Source organism: Ailuropoda melanoleuca, chromosome 5, assembly GCF_002007445.2.
Source record: "Ailuropoda melanoleuca isolate Jingjing chromosome 5, ASM200744v2, whole genome shotgun sequence".
In the NCBI taxonomy this organism is placed as follows: Eukaryota; Metazoa; Chordata; class Mammalia; order Carnivora; family Ursidae; genus Ailuropoda; species Ailuropoda melanoleuca.
In genome coordinates this window covers 70874870-70898210 of record NC_048222.1, presented here as the reverse complement: position 1 = coordinate 70898210, position 23341 = coordinate 70874870, and the positions used below count along the sequence as shown (strand labels likewise).

At 41.1% G+C, this 23341-nt stretch overlaps 2 protein-coding genes across 9 annotated transcripts in view; one reads left to right on the top strand and one right to left on the bottom strand.

Moving 5' to 3' along the window:
- Positions 1-17755, top strand: part of SLC12A6 (solute carrier family 12 member 6) — a 92288-nt gene extending 74533 nt beyond the window's left edge. For 3 of the 4 annotated variants that reach the window (XM_034661217.1, XM_034661218.1, XM_034661219.1), the window contains 13 exons: positions 3030-3204; positions 3499-3617; positions 4832-4930; positions 7277-7396; positions 8174-8278; positions 8686-8854; positions 10171-10366; positions 10954-11123; positions 12028-12159; positions 12754-12861; positions 13056-13240; positions 13632-13765; positions 14674-17755. In XM_034661217.1, the coding sequence (XP_034517108.1) occupies positions 3030-3204; positions 3499-3617; positions 4832-4930; positions 7277-7396; positions 8174-8278; positions 8686-8854; positions 10171-10366; positions 10954-11123; positions 12028-12159; positions 12754-12861; positions 13056-13240; positions 13632-13765; positions 14674-14765 (1804 nt within the window). In that variant the 3' untranslated portion in view covers positions 14766-17755. Of the gene's footprint in view, positions 1-3029; positions 3205-3498; positions 3618-4831; positions 4931-7276; positions 7397-8173; positions 8279-8685; positions 8855-10170; positions 10367-10953; positions 11124-12027; positions 12160-12753; positions 12862-13055; positions 13241-13631; positions 13766-14673 lie in introns of those variants that run through there. The other variant, XR_004625738.1, reaches the window with a different exon arrangement.
- Positions 17415-22726, bottom strand: EMC4 (ER membrane protein complex subunit 4). Of its 5 annotated transcripts, none has more exons than XM_002925209.4 (5): positions 22531-22724; positions 22080-22194; positions 18703-18856; positions 18242-18402; positions 17415-17998 (listed from the first exon to the last, which is right to left on the bottom strand). In XM_002925209.4, the coding sequence occupies exons 1-5, from the start codon at positions 22614-22616 to the stop codon at positions 17963-17965; spliced, it is 552 nt and encodes a 183-aa protein (XP_002925255.1). In that variant the 5' UTR covers positions 22617-22724; the 3' UTR covers positions 17415-17962. The 5 variants fall into 5 exon arrangements, with proteins under 5 accessions (XP_002925255.1, XP_034517113.1, XP_034517112.1 ...); XM_034661222.1 differs by having other exon boundaries at positions 22072-22194; positions 22453-22578; XM_034661221.1 differs by having other exon boundaries at positions 22453-22569.
- Positions 22727-23341: the final 615 nt, after the last annotated feature.

Genomic DNA, 23341 nt, shown 5'->3' with positions numbered 1-23341 from the left:
CATAACCTGAAGTTAAATATGCAGCCACACATTTGTTTGTAGAGTTTCCTTTGCTTAGAACGGGTAGTAACTCTCACCCAGCAGACACATTGATCCTCTAAGACCAGACTAAGTGTCTTCTGTCCTGTGAAGCTTTCCCACACCCCTTCTTGTTTAGCCACTACAGTATTGCACGTACCGTACACATTGTAGCTTTTCATATCACTCTCCCTGACTCCAAGTTCTTTCAGGACAGAAGCCCTAGTAGATGCCATATATACATACTGTTGACAAAAAGGAGTAAGTAGCACAGTGTACTATTACTGTACTGTTGTCACTGAAAATGTGTGGGTTATGAGCTCTGGTAAATTAAACCAAAATATAAAAAATATTAGAAGTGTAAGCTGGCATATCCCTTTGGAAAACTGTTGGTCATTATCTTCTAGAGTTGGGCGTACACATACCTTATAACCCGGAAGTTCCTCTGCTAGGTAGACCCAGCAGAAATGCCTGCACACATGCATTAAGAATCATGCGCAAGAATTCTCACAGCAGTATTATCATTAATAGTCAAAATCTGGATATAGTTCAAGTGTTCATCAGTGGTAGAATGGATAAATTATGTACTTATAATGGAAATGGAGTGGAAAACAGTAGAGCAATGAAAATAAATGAACCACAGCTATATACAAAAAAATTATATATATATGATGGATTTCACAACGTTGAGTGAAAGAAACCAAACACAAAGCACATACACCATATTTCATTTATTGAAAGTTTAAAAACAGGTAAAGTAACTATTAAAAGGACAGTGGGGGGCAAAAGGGCTAGTGATAGTGAGTGGACATAAAAGAGACTTTTGGGTGCTGGCAGTGTTCTGTTTCTTTTTTTTTTTTTTAAGATTTTATTTATTTATTTGACAGAGATAGAGACAGCCAGCGAGAGAGGGAACACAAGCAGGGGGAGTGGGAGAGGAAGAAGCAGGCTCCTAGCAGAGGAGCCTGATGTGGGGCTCGATCCCATAATGCCGGGATCACGCCCTGAGCCGAAGGCAGATGCTTAACGACTGCGCCACCCAGGCGCCCCCAGTGTTCTGTTTCTTGGCTAGATAATAGCTGTATGGATGTTTTGTGAAAATTTATTGAAATGTACATCTATTTTTTGCATGTTACTTTTTGTGTGTGATACTTAATAAAAATGGGTAAAAACAAACAGAGGGCCTCGGAGGGGAGGGATGGGGGAATGGGATAGGCTGGTGATGGGTAGTAAGGAGGGCATGTATTGCATGGTTTACTGGGTGTTATACGCAACTAATGAATCATCGAACTTTACATCAAAAACCAGGGATGTACTGTATGGTGACTAACGTAATAAAAAAAATATTTTTAAAAAATGGGTAAAATCATAAGTAATTAGACTGAGGGCTTCAGAGGGGCGGGGGTGGGGGAATGGGATAGGCTGGTGATGGGTATTAAGGAGGGCACATATTGCATGGTGCACTGGGTGTTATACGCAAATAATGAATCATGGAACACTACATCAAAAACTGGGGATGTACTGTATGGTGACTAATTTAACAAAATAAAAATTATTAAAAAAGTGAAATGCCATGTTACACCCATCAAATTAGCACTGACTTTTAAAATTTTAATACTCAAGGCTGGTGTGAAATAGATATGTGCTGTCAGCCTTAAACCTTCATATATTTCCAGTGGAAATAAAATGTATTATAGCCTTTCTGGAAAGCAGTTTCATAGTGATTTTGAAATTTTAAGATATTGATCTATTTTATTGCAGTCATTCCCTCTTAGGAATATGCCATAAGGGAAAAAATCTGAAGTGTGAATGTAGATATGTGCATAAAGATGTTAATCACAGTATTTTCCATAGTATAAAATCAACACTAGAGGGATGGATTATGTACATTATGATGCAATATTATTAAAACCACTAAGGGGGCGCCTGGGTGGCACAGAGGTTAAGCGTCTGCCGTCGGCTCAGGGCGTGATCCCGGCATTCTGGGATCGAGCCCCACATCAGGCTTCTCTGCTGTGAGCCTGCTTCTTCCTCTCCCACTCCCCCTGCTTGTGTTCCCTCTCTCGCTGGCTGTCTCTATCTCTGTCAAATAAATAAATAAAATCTTTTTAAAAAATAAAAATAAAAAAAATAAAACCACTAAAATTTTTATTCATGAAGTTTTTCATGACATAGGAAAATACTTACAAGTTAAAAAGAATATGGAATTATAGGTGTAATGTGATTTCATCTATGTTTTTATTTTTTTATAATTTTTTATTACGTTACTCACCATACAGTACATCCTGGTTTCTGATGTAAAGCTCAATGATTCATTAGTTGCGTCTAACACCCAGTGCACCATGCAATACGTGCCCTCCTTACTACCCATCACCGGTCTATCCCATTCCCCCACCCCCTCCCCTCTGAAACCCTCAGTTTGTTTTCATTGTTTTTTATTTTTTATTTATTTATTTGTTTGTTTGTTTATTTATTTATTTGACAGAGATAGAGACAGCCAGCAAGAGAGGGAACACAAGCAGGGGGAGTGGGAGAGGAAGAAGCAGGCTCATAGTGGAAGAGCCTGATGTGGGGGCTCGATCCCACAACGCCGGGATCACACCCTGAGCCGAAGGCAGACGCTTAACCGCTGTGCCACCCAGGCGCCCCGCTCAGTTTGTTTTTAAAAACAGCAAACAGACTAAAATGTGCAAAGTATGCTAATATTACCAGTTATGTTATGATTATGAATTTCCTCCCTGTTTTTTATATTTTTTGCATTTTTCCAATTTTTCTGCAAAGAACGCAGATATTTTGATATTTTGAGGGAGAAAAGCTGTAATTGAAGCTACAATTTTCTGGCTCTACAGGTTATTCTTAATATAAATCCAATCTGCCTACCTTTATGTTTCTTAATATTTATGTCAGTCTCGATTTTAATTCTCTAAAAATTATAAATAAAAAAAATCAGGTGAATGTCTCTTTTGTCTTTCATTCTGTCGTTAAATTCCCCACTCTCATTTCTTTTCCAGGTTTGGGGATGCTGTGAAAGGTAATCTGGTGGTGGGTACCTTATCTTGGCCATCCCCATGGGTGATTGTCATTGGCTCCTTCTTCTCCACATGTGGGGCTGGACTTCAGAGTCTCACAGGTGCACCAAGGCTGCTACAGGCTATAGCCAAGGATAACATCATACCCTTTTTGAGGGTGAGTGACCCTTTCCCATACCCTATTTCCTTTTTCTCAGTTTTTATGAGAAACAGTGTTTGGTCTTCATAGGCTTAGGAATTACTAGATCATATAATGTGAAGATGTGGGTTTTTAGTACAAGACCTTCTAAATCCCTGTGAGGTATGAGTTTATATGTGAGTGGGATAAAGGTATTTAAAGATATCACAGTTGTTAACACTATTATCCTTCATATATCTGAAACTGTAGCAGAGAGGAATCAGGAAGACACTCCCCACACATCTGTGTCTGATATTTTCCTTCTCTGTACAGGTTTTTGGTCACAGCAAAGCCAACGGGGAACCTACCTGGGCTTTACTTCTAACTGCTGCCATTGCAGAGCTGGGGATTCTTATTGCCTCCCTGGATCTTGTGGCCCCAATTCTTTCTATGTAAGAGCCAGTTCTTCTCTTCACTTTTTCTTGCTTATATGATGTGTATTACATGTTGATTTCCATCGGGCATACAAGAGTAGTGATAAGAGAGTGAGCCAAGTACAGGTGTAACTTCACTAAAATATATTCCTAAGAAGTTTCAAGTAAGGCTAACTTTACAAATTGTCATGGTTTCTTCCTACCTGTATAACTTCAAAAGTTCTTTGCCTTCATTTCTTATTCATTATCAGCTGGTTGTAGCTTTTACTGCTACTGTTAACTTTGATCCTTCACCTGCGACTTAGTGATGACTTAATACCTACCTGGCACTGGACAGCATGCTAGGAATACAAAGATGAATTACACAACCCTAAGGAACCAGTGAGAGAGAGAAAAACCAGTGTTCCTTGTGTGGTGTGATGAGAACTGTAGTAAAGGTGAGCACTGCTCTAAGAGCTCTAAAGGGAGGCACCTAAATGGACTGAGACTTAAGAAAGGTTTTCTGGAGAAAGGGACACTTGCATCTTGAAGGAGGACTGGTTATTTACTAAGCAACAAAAGAGTGAGATGCCCCAGACACGGAATGTGTGTAAAGGAATCAAGGAATGAAACAATGCAGCACATCTGAGAGTTCAGAGTAGTTTGGCTTTGATAGAATGGAGCATGCCTGTTTGGGGTAGCTGAGCAGAGAAGTGGGTAAAGCCAGGTCACAAAAGACCTGGAACTTTAACCCGGAGGTCGTGAGTGATCCTTTGAGGATAGAATGATCATATTTATGTTTTAAAAGATGAACTTGGTATAAAAGACAAGTGAGAAGGAGGCAAAAATTGAGCTGGGAATGCCAACCAGGAGCTTATTTAATCCAGCAAGGAAGAAATGAGATCCTGAACTAAGGTGATAGTAGTAGAGACGGAAAGGAAGGGAAAGGGTTAAAAATGTGTAAATAGGTAAAATCCAGAGGATTTGATAAATTGATTTGGAACAAGTGACAAAGAGGAAACTGGGATTATCCCAAGAACAGCTGGGTAAGAGTGGTTGTGTCTTTCCCTGAGAGAGAACACGGGAAACTGAGCAAGTTCATGGGGGAGACATTGAAGTTCTCTACATCCTAGTCTCAATCAAAGGCTAGTAGGCCAGAACAGAGGCTTAAATACGACAGAGGTCTCTGTCTACCATAACCCTTGGAGGGTCATTTCGCAGTAATAGGCCTCTTACTGTTTTTATTCTGCCAGGTTTTTCCTCATGTGTTACCTCTTTGTGAACTTGGCATGTGCATTGCAAACATTACTTCGAACACCCAACTGGAGACCCCGGTTCCGCTACTACCACTGGTAAGTCTGCTCTTTTTCTTCTTCTTCCCCACATTTGGAGATAATCTGTTATTGAACTAGAGAACTAGGAGATTTTGGGTGGTTAATAAAATTTTTCTTGGCCAGCCATCCTACACTGCCTGTTTCAACTTCAGTGATTACCTGAATTTCCACCATCTTACCGTGTTTTTTCATAGGTCACTTTATAATTTATAACACCCACTTGAGCATAAAGATCAAAACCGAAATAAATATTTCCAGCCTGCTGCATTCCAGGTTAAACCAGTCTACCCTTTGCATATCTTTTTTCCCATTTCCCCCCTAGCTAAGCACTGGACTTTACCCCTTTCTGTCGCTATTCTCATGTTCTCATTAGTTTTCAGTCCCAAACTCTCTTCCTTATGAGGTTCATTTAGCAGGTAAGAGTATGAGCTGTGGAGTCAGATGTTCTTAACTCAGTGTCAGCTTTACTATTTCATAGCTTTGTAGCTTGATAACATGGCACATAACTACATAAAGTTTAATTTTATTCATCTGTAAAATGGGACTGGTAGTGCTCCCTATCTCATAGGGCTGCTTTGAGATGATCTGAAGTGCTTAGCACAGTGTGTGCTACACAGTAAAGCTCTCGGTGAAATGTTGCTGCAGTTGCTGCTGCATTCACGTCTCCTCGGTCCTAAGGGAGTCATCATGCTTTTAGCTACCATCCCAGCTCCTCCTCATTTCTTCCCTGTCTTAGCTAAAGATTCTTTAATATGCCCTGTATGCACCTGTTGCTACATTCCTCTGTGCTAACTTCCTCCTTGACCCTTTCCTGACTTCACTTACCAGTGATGGGCAGTAGTGTGACCTTTATGTGGCAAAAATTTAGATCCTGGGAAGCTTGGGTGGCTCAGCTGGTTAAGCATCTTCCTTCGGCTCAGGTCATGATCCCAGGGTGCTGGGATCGAGTCCTGCATCAGGCTCCTTGCTCGGCGGGGATCCTGCTTCTCCCTCTACCTGCTGCTTCCCCTGCTTGTGCTCTCCCTCTCTCTCTGACAAATAAATAAAATCTTAAAAAAAAATTTAGATCCTCACTGATTTTATCACCTCTAATTCTCTTTCTAGCTCTCACCTTAATTAAATGTTCACTATGAACTTTGTTGTGTTACTGTTTTGCTTTTGTTACCTTTTCCCTTTATCCTTCTATGTTTTTATTAGATCCAATTGTCTCCATATTAACAATTGTCCTGTTCGCTCTTTGAAATTCATCATAGAGCTAAAAAGTTCATCCTGTACACAGAAGAACTTCAGTAAGCATGGTTGTCTCCCTAATCTATTTGATCAAAACAGGCATTTCATCATTCTCTGCCAAGTTTCTCTCTCTCTCTCTCTCTCTCTCTTTTTTTTGTGTTTTTTGTTTTAGAGATGGAGAGGGAGTGAGAGAGAGAGTGAACACAAATGGGGGTGGGCAAGAGGGAGAGAGGAAAACTTTTTTTTAAAGATTTTATTTATTTATTTGACAGAGCAAGAGAGTGTAACCAAGGGGAACAGGAGAGGGAGAGGAAAAGGGAGAGGGAGAAGCAGGCTTCCCGCTGAGCAGGGAGCCTGATGCAGGGCTCCATCCCAGGGTCCTGGGACCATGACCTGAGCTGAAGGCAGACACTAAACCATCTGAGCCACCCAGGTGCCCCTAGAGAGAGACTCTTAAGCAGACTGCACACTTAACGCTGAGCCCAACACAGGGCTCGATCCCAGGACCCTGACTTCATGACTTGAGCCAAAATCAGGAGTTGGACCCTTAACCCCTGAGCCACTCAGGCGCCCTCTGCCAGGTTTCTCTCATGTAAAGTAAGGACACTACTGGCAGATTCCTTCAATAGGTTCTGCGTGTATGCTAATGAATGTTCATAAGGTTTTAAGCAATATATACATGAAATACTTTTTTTAAAAGATAATGTTAATAATTCTGACTACATGCCCCATCCTTGCTTTGTCCAGTAGGTGTTAATTTTCCTCACAACTGCAGTTAACTTTCATTACATTCTGTTCATTTGTATGTTTTCCCAGCAATGGGAAACATCAGCACAAAGGGCAGTTTGGGCCTTGGTGCAGATCTGCCGACCATTGCAGTCCATGAGAAGACAACTATAAAAACTGAGAAAAATCATTTTGAAACTTTTCTAGCAATTTGACATTCTCACAGCATCCAGGCATACAGTAATTTTTCTAACAATTCATTTTTATTGTATTTTACAAAAGTTCAGTGTGCACTATGTTGGAATTAAAAAAATAATAGCAATCCCTCCCCAGTTTGAGAAGCACAGCCTTCTCTGTTTAGCTGCTCAGAAAACACTGTCGTTCGTGTTTGTGGTTGTGATTTTCTAGGGCCCTCTCTTTCATGGGGATGAGTACCTGTCTGGCTCTGATGTTCATTTCGTCCTGGTACTACGCCATCGTAGCTGTGGTGATAGCTGGCATGATCTACAAGTACATTGAGTACCAGGGGTGAGTCTGTGGGTCTGACCTGGATTGCTGCTTAACGTGCCAACGTGGACGAGTTGTGCAGAGCCAGCTCAGTGAGAATCGCAGTAAGGTCCAGACAACGTCATTCATTAACTAAATTTTGTGTCCCCAGTTCTTCTAGCCATCTTACAAACACAAACATACAGAATCTACAAGGGGGACCCATCGAGAAAGTATGAACAGATCAGTGAAAAAAGTAGCTAAAAGGACGTGTCAAAATAATAATGATGAGTATTAAAGTATAACACAAATATAAGTATTTTTGTTTATCTCTTCAGTTAAGGTATTATCTCTGAAACAAAAAAGAAATTAATCCTGAATAACTTTGTAAACAACTAAGACTTCAGAAACAACTTGCAAAAATTAGGAATAAATAACACTGAAGATTACATTGGGTTTTGCTTTGTCCCCATTATTTTCAAAATTAAATTAAACTTTGGGTCTGTCGTAATTCCTTCTCCAAATTGCTATTTCACATTATTGCTTTTCAGTAGTTACATGGAAGGACAAGTGAGTGATCCTTCCAGCCTTTATTTTGAATTGTTTATTGTACAGTGTGGTCCATTGATGAAGGGCAGCATGGATCTGCTTTTATGTGGGTTCATTATGTTAATAAAGAGCATTATATAAATAATACGAGTTTTAATCTTCTACTTTGTGCATATGTTAGTTTTAGATAAAAGATAAACTTTATGTTTGGAAATTGTACTTTGCTGTAGTTGAAATCTGTCTCTGCTTTTTTCTGTTTTTTTCTCCCAGAGCGGAGAAAGAGTGGGGTGATGGAATCCGTGGGCTGTCCCTCAGTGCAGCCCGGTTTGCTTTACTTCGGCTGGAAGAAGGACCTCCACACACTAAAAACTGGAGGTAAAGAAATCACTAGAGCTTAGTGGTGTGGGATTTGGCACGTGGTTAGCACACAGAAGTGTGTGCTTCCGTGATTACAGGATGAGGAGTTCAGGTGGCTCAAGGAATTGGTGTAATGGACCTGTTTTGAATGATTCAAAATCCTTCATACTTTATTCTCTCTTCTTCATGGGGTATCTGATCTGGACTTCTGCCATTTTTATTGTTCCTTGCAGAATGATCAGTTTGTGGTAATACTGGGAGGATTCAAATAAATTACACCCTCATCCTATCGTTTCCTCTAATCTCTTCCTGCTGCCCAATTACATGTTTTATATAGATCTCCTGAATTAAAGGGTAGAGTTGTCATTCTGTTCCCAAACCCAAAGTGTTTTCTCCCTTCCACCCTCCCGCCAACCTCTTTACAGGCCTCAGTTACTCGTATTGCTGAAATTGGATGAAGACTTACATGTCAAGCATCCTCGCCTCCTCACCTTTGCCTCACAACTTAAGGCAGGAAAGGGTCTCACTATTGTGGGCTCTGTCATCGTGGGGAACTTCCTGGAGAACTACGGGGAAGCTTTAGCTGCTGAGCAGGTAAGAATCAAGGCTTATTGACTTAGTGGAATTTAGCTGATGGTTTGTGATGTTGAGCTGTAAGACGTCGCATTTCTCAGTTAATCCCTTTCCTGAGTGATCCTGGAGGTTTCCTTCTTAGTGCTGACTTTTGAACAGTCATGTTCTCCCAAATAATAAGATGAACCAGAAGATAATAATTTATTTTTTCCACTTAAAAAACATTACTAAAGTTTTAAGATTGTCAAGGCTAAGCACTGTTTCCAGATAGACTGTCAACATTGACTCGGGCCTCAGAGAAGTCATGTAAATAAATCTGTCCCTTGAACTGTGGAGATGGTTCTGCTCAGTCTGGTGACAAGGAGCAATGAACAACTTTCCTTTCTCCTTACCAGTCTGCACTGGTATCATGAGCAAGGTTCTTTGCTTTACTTCTGATTAACTTGCCAAGTGTAAGTTCTCCCTAAAGAAGAAAGCAGTTTTCACTCTAATACTTATTGTAAATGATAAAACCAGCCCTGTTGTTCATAGAAATGTACAATTACATTTCAAAAATTTTACTGGATTTCATTTTGGAGTACTTTGAAACCCTAAAAACTAGAAATGGTGAAGAAGCATGAGTCTGGAGTGATGGTAAAAATAAACAAAAAGCACAGGATTGGAAATCAGTAAACCTTGCTTATTACCCTTATTTATTACACCACTGAGTAATCTGTGCCTTTAGGAAAGTCCTGTCCTCTTTCTGCCCCATTATTCCCTTTGTCTTTCCACTAAGAGAGTGGAGGAAGAGTAAATGAAATATTATCTCCAAATTGGCTTGAATAAATAATAGCAAAGCAAAGATAAGGGTCATCAGTAATCACCATTAAAATATCAAAACAGATGGAAGTAGGAGAAACGAAAAAAACATTCCTGAGAAAATTCTTAAACTGAAGCATAGATTGAGTTTATAATAACATGAGTCGGGGCATCAAGATGATTGAGGACGGAAGCAGATCATGTGCACACTCAGTCTGGCCAGTTAAGAAAGAATATTGAATATTTGTTTTTTGAAGACTTTTGATTTGTTTGGTGTGTTACAAAGAAGGAAAAGCAGAATAGAGGAAAAGGCGGAGGAACTTCTTGTAGTCAACCAGCAGTATATGTAGTAAGCACTTAGTGAAAAAGGCAAAGGATAATGAAATTCCACTGGGTTAATTTTACTTTTTGGACTTTTCTGTAGGAGATACGGTCTTACGCAGAGCTTGGAAAAGAGGAGGGGAATATAGTAAAGAGAAGGAGTAATAGATTGAAAGATTCAGGGTGAAGCAATTCAGCATTGAGGTTCTCTTTTTCAGACCATAAAGCACCTGATGGAGGCAGAGAAGGTGAAAGGGTTCTGCCAGCTGGTGGTGGCGGCCAAGCTGAGGGAGGGCATTTCCCACCTCATCCAGTCCTGTGGCCTTGGGGGCATGAAGCACAACACGGTGGTGATGGGATGGCCCAATGGTTGGCGCCAGAGTGAAGACGCTCGAGCGTGGAAGACGTTTATCGGTACAGACCACTTGTCACTTAGTCCGGAGGGCCCAAGTAGGGGATACTGTTAAACTGTTGCCTTAACCTCACCCCACAGCCTCCTAAAGTAGAGACTGTGCCATTGCTGAAGCATAGTCCTGTAAGGGCACCTAAATAACTACTGATGGAATAATCTTATTCTCCCTACCCCCTCCAGCTTTATATTGTGTTCACGAATTGTTGAACTCTGTCAAGTATTAGGGTAGGAATCATCTCTGAAATTGCCGTATTTTCATTTGTGGTCTGCCACACTGATGTTCTCCCGGGAATTGGAAGGATTGTCTTTCATCAAAATCTCCAGAATTCACATAATCTCCCCTTAGAAATGTAGTGATCAGAATATATCTAGTAATGTAAATAATGGTTCTGAATCTAATTCTGTTAGTTATTCAGATTTTTCTTAAATGATTGTTGTTACTTGATGAGGCATAACCCACTATGTAAACAGAACATGTTGCTATAAGAAATGTGGAAAAAAAGCATTATCCTTGCTTTCCTGATGTTGTGGGAAGCAAGGCAGGCCTCAGGAGCCCTCTCTGTTTATCCTGATTCTGTTTTCTCCCTAGGCACAGTTCGAGTGACAACTGCTGCCCATCTGGCCCTGTTGGTGGCTAAAAACATCTCCTTCTTTCCCAGCAATGTGGAACAGTTTTCTGAGGGCAACATCGACGTGTGGTGGATTGTGCATGATGGGGGGATGCTCATGTTATTACCATTCCTGCTTAAACAGCACAAGGTAATTTAGATTCCTTTTCAAAAAAGTCTTTCTCCCTTAATATCTGTCCTGGTTCCTAGACACCTCCTTCCTTTTTGATTATAGTGTTGGGGCTGAGGATCAGAAGAGTTGGGGATTTTTCTTAGCTTTCCCATGATCCTAGTTTCAACCGTATGAGAAGTAGTTTTCTTTCTAGTTGATACTTACCTATCTCCAAGTGAAATTCAGCAGGTTGATAAAGTTCCATATGAACTCTTGGAACAACATTAACAAGGGAACACATTCATTTAAGGGGCGCCTGGGTGGCTCAGTCGTTAAACGTCTGCCTTCAGCTCAGGGCGTGATACCAGAGTCCTGGGATCGAGTCCCGCATCGGGCTCCTCCGCTGGGATCCTGCTTCTTACTCTCCCACTCCCCCTGCTTGTGTTCCCTCTCTCGCTGGCTGTCTCTCTGTCTGTCAAATAAATAAACAAATCTTTAAAAAAAAAAAAAAAAAGAAAAGAAAGAAAGAAAAGGAAAGACCAGTCTCTCAAATACTGGAAACCTATGTTCGGGTGTGTGTGTATTTTATACATATGTATGCTGATCCTTTGGTAAGACTAGTTAAACTGAACTTTAGTAAATTTTAGAGTCTGCATGAGGCCATCAATATACTATCTGAATACAGCACCTTCTTAATGTATCATATATCCTTTTTGCCAGTTTTCTTCTTTTTAGGAAATTAAGAACTTCTTAAAGCTGTTTTTAATGTGTTTCTTAGTCAAGTTTTTGCCCTCGTACAACAGTAATATCAAGTTAGAAGCTAAGAACAAATATCCTGATACTATAGCAAGGTTGTCCAAGGCAAAAAAAATGTCTTGTGTTTTAGGAATAACTCTTCGCCTTCTTGCCTCTAACTTTCCATGTGTGTATGGTACTTTCTCAGGTGTGGCGAAAATGTGGCATACGGATCTTCACCGTAGCCCAACTAGAAGACAACAGTATTCAGATGAAGAAGGATCTGGCTACCTTCCTCTACCACCTGCGCATTGAGGCAGAGGTGGAAGTGGTGGAGATGGTGAGAAAGCTGAGTTTAAGATCAAACAGACCACCCTTCCCCCATTTCCTACCCTGTCTTCCTAGAACTTTATCTGGTTTGGGAAATCGTTCAGCTGCAAATGTGGATTAATCCTTTAGCTCCAACAAAGCCCTAATGTATTCATGTAGATCAGTGGAATATGTATGTGTTGTGTATATGGTGTTTCTTTTTTATTTTTACTTTCTTGTTTGCTACACAGCCTTTGTATTTCTCCCAGATTCTTATCTGCTTAATATGGTTTTATGAAGTTTTAATTCATATATGCATGTTAAAATCACACATAGCTTTTTTTTTTAATACCCTAGCAGCATTTAAAAAAAAAAAGACTAGAGATTGTGTTTTGTTTCAAGGAAACATATATGTAATGGTTAGATCATAGAAAAGACTCTCAGGGCTTCTAGATTTGATCTACAGTCCATCATATTATATAGCTCAGTAACTAAACAAAATAGGGCTGAAACTTAGGTTGATATTGTGCTTTCTCTGGCTTAGTTTAGTGAGTGGAAATGAAAGTGTGTGGTTCATCCCTATTCTGCTCTGTGCTTACTGCCCACTCTGTGTGCTCCGTGGCAGCATGACAGTGACATATCTGCTTACACTTACGAGCGCACCCTGATGATGGAGCAGAGGTCTCAGATGCTCCGGCACATGCGACTGTCCAAGACAGAGCGGGACAGAGAGGTGAGGCCTCCTGTGTGCACTAAATCCCAGTCTGTCACCGAGAGGGAGGATGCTACGTTGTAGAATGACGCATTCTTCCCTTCTCCCTTTATCAGTCCTTCCACCCTAACCACGTTATTGTTTGAAAATAATCGAGGCTGAAGCATGAGAGGAAATTGGGTATAGAGGTCATAGCTGTGTTGGGCCCTTCTCAGGCACAGTTGGTGAAAGACCGGAACTCAATGCTGCGCTTGACCAGCATTGGCTCTGATGAGGATGAAGAGACAGAAACCTATCAGGAGAAGGTGCACATGACTTGGACAAAAGACAAGTACATGGCATCCCGGGGACAAAAGGCTAAGTCAATGGAAGGATTCCAGGACCTGCTTAACATGCGTCCGTAAGTTTTCCAGCTCACAAGCTTATCGCGTAACATGGTATCCTAGTCAGTGGCACACATGGGACTTTGCCTGGATACACAGGATGAAGTCTCTTCTTCGTCTCACCCCATATCAAGCCATCCCTCTGTCGCTTGCCTGTGCATATCAGCTACCGGTTAACATTGTGCATAAGCTAGCCACCCTTCTTTCTCACCGTACTGTGTTCCTGGCATAAAACAAGCAAATGTAGAATGAGAAAACCCAGGATATTAGTATAAGGAAATCATTTGTTCGTTACATTAGTCATAGTCAAAGCAAAAAAGCTCTGTATGTCAAGGTTTTTAAAGTTCAGTATATGCCTGTTTTTCTCTTTGCCTTAACCACCTCTGTTTCTCCTTTCCACCTGCCCAGGGACCATTCCAATGTGAGGCGGATGCATACGGCAGTGAAACTCAATGAGGTTATAGTTAACAAGTCCCATGAGGCAAAGCTGGTTTTGTTGAATATGCCAGGGCCACCCCGAAACCCTGAAGGTGATGAAAACTGTATCCTTTCCAAGAGAACCACCAGTAGGGAAAGTCTCAGCCTGTTTCTTAGAGGACACCACTAGGTAACCTTAAAAGTCATTGTGTGTGCCCATATTTCCCTCTCAAGGAGGGTGGGCTGTTCAAAGTCTTAGGCAAGGATTCTTTCATGGCAGTGAGATTGATCTCCTTTGGGGAAGTTGGGTGTATATGTTCTCTGAACCCTAAAGAGACTTTTCAGGTGGTAAATTTGCAACATGACTTCTAATATTCACAGTATAGAACCCTTTCTGAAACAATCCTAGAGACGCAGTACCCACATCCTTTCTCCTTTTCAGGCTCCACCCACTGTGCAAAGCCTCTTTCTTGTGGATGTAGTTAAAGTGAAATCTCCTCTGAGGGGAAAAAAGAGATACGGATTTTTCCTCATACCCTGATCGCAGGATTTTTTTAAAGGGACCCGTTCAGAAATGCAGTGGTGTAGACTGGCCCATTCCCATCAGTACCATTTAGGAAAAGAAAAGAAAAGAACCGGCAGAAAAATCTGACTTGAGCAGCTTCACTTAAAAATTACTTGGGTTCTCTCTAGCTGTCTTATAAGCTACCCTGTAGCTTATAAGCTTATTTTGGCTTATTTTGCTGTGGTACAGACACATTACTTGTGAGCTTCCCCCATTTGTAAAATAACATCTAGAAAAAAATCTGACAAATGAAGGTCTTGTATCATATACGCAAAGGGATTAGATGCCTGGGTTATTTCACAGGATGAAATTGAATCCAGAGCTCAGACATCTCCAACTCTAAGTATATAATAATTAAAACAAGCATGTTAATTTTGCAGCTTTGTAGTCAGATAAACCCCGATTATCATGTCAGGTTATAAAGTGTGCTGTTCTCCCACCTGTTTGTCTCCTTGACAAATTCGGAAGACATGGAGTTCCTAGAAGTGCTCACTGAGGGACTAGAGCGAGTCCTCCTTGTCCGAGGCGGTGGCAGTGAAGTGATCACCATTTATTCATAATCTACTCCTGAAGACTCTGCTTGGCCTCACCTTTCCTAAAAGGCTTCCATTCTCCATGGAAGTGCCAGCTCTTTACTACTATTCCCATCAAGTACAGGCTTGGGTCCTGTACACATCACACTGAACTCCTGACAAGCTGAGCCTCAAGTACTTGTGCAAAAAAACACACATAGTTCTGCTCTTTGCTGTCATACAGTCTGCTGTCCATACAGAAGCAGATATTTCCTCAACATCAGAACACTGGCCACATCCTAAAAGCCCTGTCTGTACTAGTTGAAGGCAAATTAGAATTAACAAGCTAAACCATTAAAATGAATTGGCATAAGGGATGCTAGAAATTCAAGAAGACAAAAAGCAAGTACATGTCCAACATTAAAGGGGAGCCTCAGAAGTCATGGTTCAGTGATGACACCCGGGGTACCAGCCGGAGACACAGTTTCATCATACTCAAGAATTCATGGCCAAGTATGTGGGGACCTAACATCCTTGTGGAGATAACCTGTGACAAACCAAGATGAAAACCTTTTTTGCTCTCCAGGGCTCTTTTATATTAGGGTACTATACAAAAACTGAAACATGGCCACAGCCTCTTCTTCTTCCTCCAAAACAAGATTCCCCCAAAGTACCAGGTTCAAGTACGCACACTGTGTTGATTTGTATGTCAGCTGGTTCTCAAAACCCATTGTGTGGTTAAGATTATAATACAGGCATTGTTATCCTGGAAATTGTTGTTTTTTTTTTTTTTAAGGTGGATAAAAAGAATTTCTTTCAGGTTCTTCTCAAATGGCCAAATTAAGGTAACTCCATTAAATTAAGATCTACTGAAACAGTCTGTGGTTACCTGTGTGACATGGTCAAAACATACAAGCTGTTATCTAAGAAATCTAGGAAATGATGCACACTGACCAGTAGTTTCTCCTCTCCTTTCTTTTATGCCCTCTGGGTTAGTAGGCACAGGCCCAAAGTCACAGGAATAAACTAGGAAGACTGGCTAAAATCCTTCCCTAAAAGCTTTGGACTGTCTTTTAAAGGGGAATCCAGCAATGGAATTCAAAGTTCTAGAGCCATACTCCTTCCATAGTGCCAAAGATTGAGCTGCTGCTATTCTCCCTACCTGCTTCACTAAAGTTCATACAATTGGCATTGACCTGATTCAAGAAACATTTTTCACTAAGAAACCTGTGGACTCATTTCCAAAGCCATAGCAAAGACTTGAGGCACTCAACTCACCTAAATGCCCAGAGTACGAGTGTTTTTATCAGTTTTATTCTTGATTGTGACTGCAGGAGCTTGGCTCTGAACTAAGATTATCCAAGCCAGCAGTCCTCTGCTATTCCAGCTGTTTTCAGAAAGCTCTCAATGTGTCAAGGAAGTAACTTGTACAAGCTTAGCTTTTTATTTGCTGGTCATAAAACATTTACTGGTCATTTTAGTTTACTGGTCATAAAACACCTAGCTTTCAAGCATAGGGAAACTACCTTGAGTGGTAATTGCAAATATGTGAAATGCTCCTTTCTTTTATAGGGTAAGTATTTAGAGAAACTGTTTTGCCTGTATTCATGACTGCTTTTGAATCACTTTATTAATGATAAATAGTGCCACTCTTTTTTGATCACCCAATAGGATATGGAGCAAGCAAACCTAGGTACCAGTAGATGATTCATTTGACCCTTATGGACAGAGAAAACCCTTCAGTATGGCTTAAGAAATTGAGTATTTTGTTCCTTTTGCTCTTTTTTCAACCTCAAGACCCAGTCAGGGTAGCAAAGCAGACACAATCTTTAAGTCTTTTTTCCTGCTCCTTCCTGCAGAGGGTAGAAGCGTTGTTTACAATTTCCACTGTAACACTCTGTTGTTGAGTCCACACTAGTGGAACAGGTTCTCTAGGACCCAAGATATTGAAGCCCCCATGCTCTAAAGGTCAGCCTGCCCAGGAATTCCTGTACATTTACACACATCCTCTGGCCAAAGTGGTTGATACATATGTATTTTTCCATATAGAAAAAATATGGGCAGGAAACAAGGTTAGTTTAGAAGAGCTTTTTGCCGTTGGAGCTCTGTAAGAATCTTTTAAAGGGATGAGGGAGTTACTGGCTATTAATACAGCCACTACTTCAGCCCCTAAAACATAAAGTCACCATTACATGGGACAATGGTTATTATGCCAGATAAACTCATCTCTGTCTAGAGCATTTCATGTCCATGTGTTGCTTATGTTGTCTGCAAAGTGTCTTGTCTCTTCTAATCACTGCAAATAAAGCAATACTGAAAACTTGGTAAGAGAGAATGCACCTTAGGGGAAGGGGCTTTTGTGTTTCAAGAAGGAAGAGAAAGGAAAGACCTCTTCCTGACTTTTGAATAAGATCCAGCTTTTGAGTCTTAGCTAAGATTTATCGGGGCAGGTTGTGACAATATACATTCTCCAGTTGCTGGCCCTCTGCCTTCTAAAGCTATCTTAAAAGCTGAAGTTTGAATTGCAGCATCTGCTTGACAGGTGCCCGGTTCCTCCTGGCAGGGGTAAGATCATTACTGTGTATCTTCCTTTGCCTCCGATTCCTGTGGCCCCAACTAGCCCTCCAATCCTCACTCCCCCTAAATGTGTTAAAAATCCATTGTGGATATTAAAGTAGCAATTACACTGTAAGCATATTTATGTGCTCTTTTTGTCTGGTTTATTTTTTTCATCATGTATAATCTGAACCCAGCATCAGTTTCTCACATCTTCCACAAGTGTCTCCAACAGAATTTTTATGTCCCAGCTTGTGTTAAATAGAAGTGAAATATTAAGGAAAATGGATTTAAGGGAAACTTGTGCAACTTTTTTTTTTTAAGCATTGTTCTCAAGCATTTAATTTATTGAAAGGAGATGCTGCTGTGGTTCTTGATTTAGCAGCAACCATTCTTTTGTTTACATAGAGTTACAGTTTTATTTGTTGTTTTGCTCTGTACTGGAAACATAAATAAAGTTTTCTACATTATTTTCGGTCAAAGGTTGTCGTATGTTCTCTTTGTTTGGAGTGATACATACATTGTCCTTCTGGGATTCGTCTCCTCACCATGGAGTAGAGAGCTTTGGGTTCTTTTCAGCATGAGTGATAACGTTAAGAGTTAGTATGCTGAGAAGGAGTCACTGGGCACAAAAAGAAGGTTGTAAATGAGATCCCGATACGTAGGCACCAGGTGCTTCTTTCTCCTGTTCACAGAAGTAGTCCTCCACCACTGAACTCCATCCTCTGAAACAAGAAAAGGTAAAAAGGTGAACGGTCAGTCAGTGTTGAATCAACTTATGGAATCAAGTACTTCATTTAATCACAGGCTCTGTTTGCTTTATCCTTAAAAAAGTAACAACTTCCAAACTCCCAAGGGATTTTATTTCTTAAGAAATAGGGTCTGGTACAGACTCAAATCCCCCACCATCAAATGGGTCTGTTATTTACATTACAACTGCCCAAAACTTAATTTTTCCTTTGCCTTACCTCAGGGGGCTCAATGAAGGCTAACCAGTCTGATGCGTGTGTAGGCAACAGTCCCATTGACTGGCACTTATAAACAGCCAATGCCAAACCCATGAGGTTTCCAATGAGATACACCAAACCCTGAAGAAACTTCTGGCTTGAGCTTTCTAGCATCTTGAAAGCTGTTGGGGTAACAAAAAGTGTCAAAACCAAAACAATTTTAAAAAAAATATGAATGAGGGTATATTTTAAAATAATAGAGACCCAAAGTAAGATAGCAAATAGGACCATTACAAGTGAACAAAAAACCATGATAAGCTCCAGTTCCCTCCTCCATGCCACCACCGCTACTATCCCCACCCTGCACACACCCTCCCCTGGCAACTAACCAAGAGCAGTACTAAAGATTTTCATGGGTTTCACTAAAATTTGTCTTTAAAACTTACAGCTTAAGGAAAGGTGGTTGTATCAAGTATACTTACTGGCTGAAATGGCCATAAGTGCCTGAATGGGCCGCCAAGCCATCATACACACCATCATAGTAGGGAAGATGGAGATAGTATTGCCTGCCATGTACATGATGAAGAGGTTCATGGGAATCTGCTTGAGGGGACCCAAGGCGATGTCCCAGCAACGCTAAAACAAACACAATTTTAACCTATGACCTCTATACTCAGTCCCACTTTTATCAGATTACTGATACTAAAGTCAGATGAACACAATTCCCAATTCTGTGCTCCTGACTGAGCTGACTCCTCAATTCCACCACCTCCGTCTGCCCTTCTCTGTTGCCACAGGAAGCTTGCTCATCGACTAAAAATAAGGCATCCTCACCATTCGTTATGTTTTTTCCTACTGGTCTTCCAGATGCCATTTTTCTCCATGATCTGGCTAAAGAAACCACAACCTTCCCTGCTTTTGTTCTTATGCTTCTGCATCTCACTGCCCCATCTACAGCTGAGACAGGTAAATCCACAGGGTGGGAGATCAGCACACCTCAGTAACTAGAAGAACAAGCTGACAAGTCAAGATACTAAGATTTAAATGACATTATTAACAAACTTAACTGACACATATAGAACACTGCACCCAACATTTGGAGAATTCATATTCTTTTCAAACACATATGGGGCATTTACAAAAGCTGACCACTTGCTCAGCCTTGAAGAAAGTGTCAACTCTCAACCCAAATCATACAAAGCATGTTCTTTGCTTTTGATGCAATTAAGCTAGAAATCAGTAACAAAGCTGAAAATTCCCTACACATTGGAATTAGCAAATACATTCTAAATAATCCATAAATAAAAGAAGAAATTACAGTGGAAAACAGAAATATTAACTGATAACAAAAATGCCACATATTAACCCTTGTGGGGCACAGAGCACTGAAAAATTTATAATGAATACATATTTAGAAGACTAAGCATCTATTTCTTTTTTTGGCAATATTTTTTAAGTTTAAATTCCAGTTAACATACAGTGTAATATTAGTCTCAGGTGTACAATATAGTGACTCAACACTTCCATAAACACCCGGTGCTCATCACAAGTTCACGCCTTAATCCCCATTGCCTTTTTCACCCAACCCCCTACCCACCTGCCATCTGGTAACCATCGGTTTTGTTCTCTATAGTTAAGAGTCTGTTTCTTGGTTCGCCCCTCTCTCTTTACCCCTTTGCTCATTTGTTTCTTGAAATTTCATATATGAATGAAATCATATGGTATTTGTCTTTCTCTGACTGACTTATTTCACTTAGCATTACACCCTCTAGCTCCATCCATGTCATTCTCAGCATCTATTTCAAGTTAGAAAAAGAAATACATTAAACCCAAGGAAATGAAAAGGAAAAACGAGAAATGAAATTATTGAATTTTTCTTTAAATCGACAAGATTAAAGGTGTTTTCTTTTAAAGATTAATAACATCAATACTGGTGAGCCTGCTGAAGGAAAAAGAAGAGAAATATTCAGCACTGGGAATAAGAGGAACAACTCTGTAGTTCTCACAGCATATGAAAGTGATCATAGGGGCGCGGGGGTGCTCAGTCGGCTAAGCGTCTGCCTTGGGCTCAGGTCATGATCCCAGGGTCCTGGGATCGAGTCCCGCCTCGGGCTCCCTGCTCAGCGGGGAGCCTGCTGCTCCCTCTGCCATCTCCTTGCTTGTGTGCTCGCTCACTCTCAAATAAAATCTTAAAGTGATCATATTACAAACTGGGGAAATGGATAAATTCCTAGAAGAAATACCTAATGGCATAATAAATTGAAAATTTAAATGGTCATAAAACTGAGAAACTGGAGAAACTGAATCTGTAATTAAGCTCAGATGGTTTCTCTTGGCAAATTCTAAACATTTAAGGAAAAAATAAAGCCAATCTTACACAAAATATTTCAGAAAATTAAAAACGAACATTCTAGGGGCGCCTGGGTGGCTCAGTCGTTAAGTGTCTGCCTTTAGCCCAGGGTGTGATCCCAGGGTCCTGGGATCGAGCCCCACATCAGGCTCCTCCGCTGGGAGCCTGCTTCTTCCTCTCCCACTCCCCTGCTTGTGTTCCCTCTCTCACTGGCTGTCTCTCTGTCGAATAAATAAAATCTTAAAAAAAAAAAAAAAAATTCTACAACTCATTACATGGGGCCCCATAAATACCAAAACCTGACAAGGACATTATGAGTAAAGTTTGTAGATTGATATCACTCCTGAACCTAAATGCAAAAATCCTACTAAACAAAATATTAACCAAGTAAATCTAGCAATATTAGAAGAATATATCACTATCCATTTGAGCTTATTCATGTTAAAATAAATGGTCATATTTGTAAGCAGTTCCCTGGTGTGTCACTTACATAAAAGATCATTTATCTGGGAATTTAAAGATCAAACCATCCATACAACAGAACTGTTCTAAAGTAAGTATAATAATCTACCTTCAAAATCAGGCCATTTTAATATTACTTTCATGTTATTGTTCATATTACAATTTGATGTACCAAGATGAAAAATGATATACTTCTCAAGAAAAGCACTGATACCAGCTGCCATTTTCATGTAAAAATCACTGCATTTCATGAAATGAAGATCATTTGGTATTGAACAATATTAAGGCTAAGAGGAAAGGAAGTGCCAGGTCCTATTCTAGGGACTTGGGAGACAAAAATCTGCTTTCCTGGACCTTACAAGAGTAAAAGGACAGGTAATAACTATATCATATATATGAATGATATAGAGAAATACAGGAAGTAGGAAAACAGGATAGGGAGTGCCATGAGTAGGTTTCTCTAAGAAGGTAATATATGAGAGACCTAAGGGAGATGAGAGAGCAATTCACACAGGGATCTGGGGGAAGAGTATTCCAGGAAGACGGAAAGAACTTGTACAAAAAGTCTGAGATGGAAGCCTTGCCTGCTATTTTCAAGGAGCAGCAAGGAGGCCATTCTGACTACAGCAGAATGAAGAACAAAGGGGAAAGTGGCAGGAGATGAAACCACTCAGACTAGAATGATAGGTAAGATAAGAAAAAGCAGTGATAAGTAGCAAAAATTTTAATCTGTTTTGAAGATGAAGCCAAAAGAATATCCTGACACATTGGTTGTGTGGTTGTATGGGAATTAGGGTAAAAGGATGACTTCAATCGTTAGGCACTGGCTCCAATAGATAATTTTCAACCTACTTTCTTATATATTCAAACATCTTCTATTTTTCCAACTGTTAAGCACTTTTACTACTGTAAGTTAATCTCAAGCAGTTTACCGATATTAGGGGTACGACTCCTACCGTAGCATATTCATATGCTGCCTGGGAGAGGAGGGCGGATGTGTAGGTCAGGACTGGCCTAAGAACTACTGTGACATGTATACCTCTGTACCTTCTCCACCAGGATCCGGTCTGTCTCTTGCACGCTGGTGTCAGGCACTTGCTTGTCCAAGTAACCGACAGGGTACAGCGAGTCTCCTTGGCCACCGCCGCGGTCACTTCGGCTCCTAAAGAACCAAACCAAGAAACTAAGGCTGCAGCCTCTCACGCTTCCTAACCCACATTCCTGTTCTAATCATAAGAATAAAGATCCTCAGATACACCTACCCAGATGAGACCAAGCCCTCTCGTGGGTTCGTCAGACCTTTGTCTATCGGGAAGAATGAAATAAGCATCTTTCGAACATTAGAAACTTCCACGGCAGAGAAGCCGCTGGCTCCCCGGGCGCCGTCTTTGTGCTACCCACCCTTTTTAGAGAGTTGTACCTGAGCCATCAGGTCCTACTCCTCTGCTGCAGTTCTGGGGTGAAGGCTCTGTTACCGAGCTTCGCCCGGGCTCCTCACCTGCTGCCTCCTCCAGGCCCGCTCAGCTCAATGGCCCACTTGAAGCGCCGGCCTCGGTTGGCCACCAGGCTCCCCTGGGCCGTCATGGCAACGGCCGCCTACCAAAGTTGCGAAGCTCCTTACTCTAAAGCGGGGCCCAGGTCCACCGCTACTTCTTGGTCTTACTCTGCAAGCCCGCTTCCGGCGCGTAGCATAGACGTCACTTCCACCCCGGAAATTGGCGGGCGGAAGATGGGATAGAGAGTACTCGGAGCTGCCCAGGAAAATCGCCGGTGCTGAGCTTCCTCCGTTCGGAAGAGGCTTGTGTTCCTGACCTCAGAGGTGCGCTTGTGGGACAGAGGGGACGTCCGTGCTGACTCTGCGTTAGGAACTGAAGCCAAGGACACCTTCTTAAGCTCCTGCGCGTTCCCCTGAACACAAGATTCAAATCTCCATTTAAACCTGGTTTCACCACAGGTTTGAGCAAGTTAGTAGCTTCCGAGTATTGAATATCTGCCGTGTCCCAGGAGCTTTGTGTTGATTATTTAAGTCACATTAACCCTGCGAGGTAAAAACAGTTCTATGCCCGTTCTGCCCCAAAGCTAGGAAGCAGTGTGGACGTGGGAAGGCTCATGGGTTTGAGATTCAGATGGCTCCTTTTGAACCCTGGCTTATTAATTGTGTGACTTTGGACACGTTAAATATTTAGTGCTTCAACCTCTTCATATGTAGAAGTTAGATTATCTATTTTCAAGCGTTGTGAGGTTAAATGGAGTGCCCGCCACCTATGCATGCCTTTTTTTTTTTTTTTAAATTAAAAGCACATTAGTGG

Coding starts and splice junctions, on each gene's coding strand:
- EMC4 (XM_002925209.4), bottom strand. CDS start 22,616: ATGACGGCCCAGGGGAGCCTGGTGGCCAACCGAGGCCGGCGCTTCAAG. Junction 18,857..22,079: donor ACCGGATCCTGGTGGAGAAG/GTACAGAGGTAT, acceptor TGTTTGTTTTAG/CGTTGCTGGGACATCGCCTT. Junction 17,999..18,241: donor CCTTCATTGAGCCCCCTGAG/GTAAGGCAAAGG, acceptor TTCTTGTTTCAG/AGGATGGAGTTCAGTGGTGG.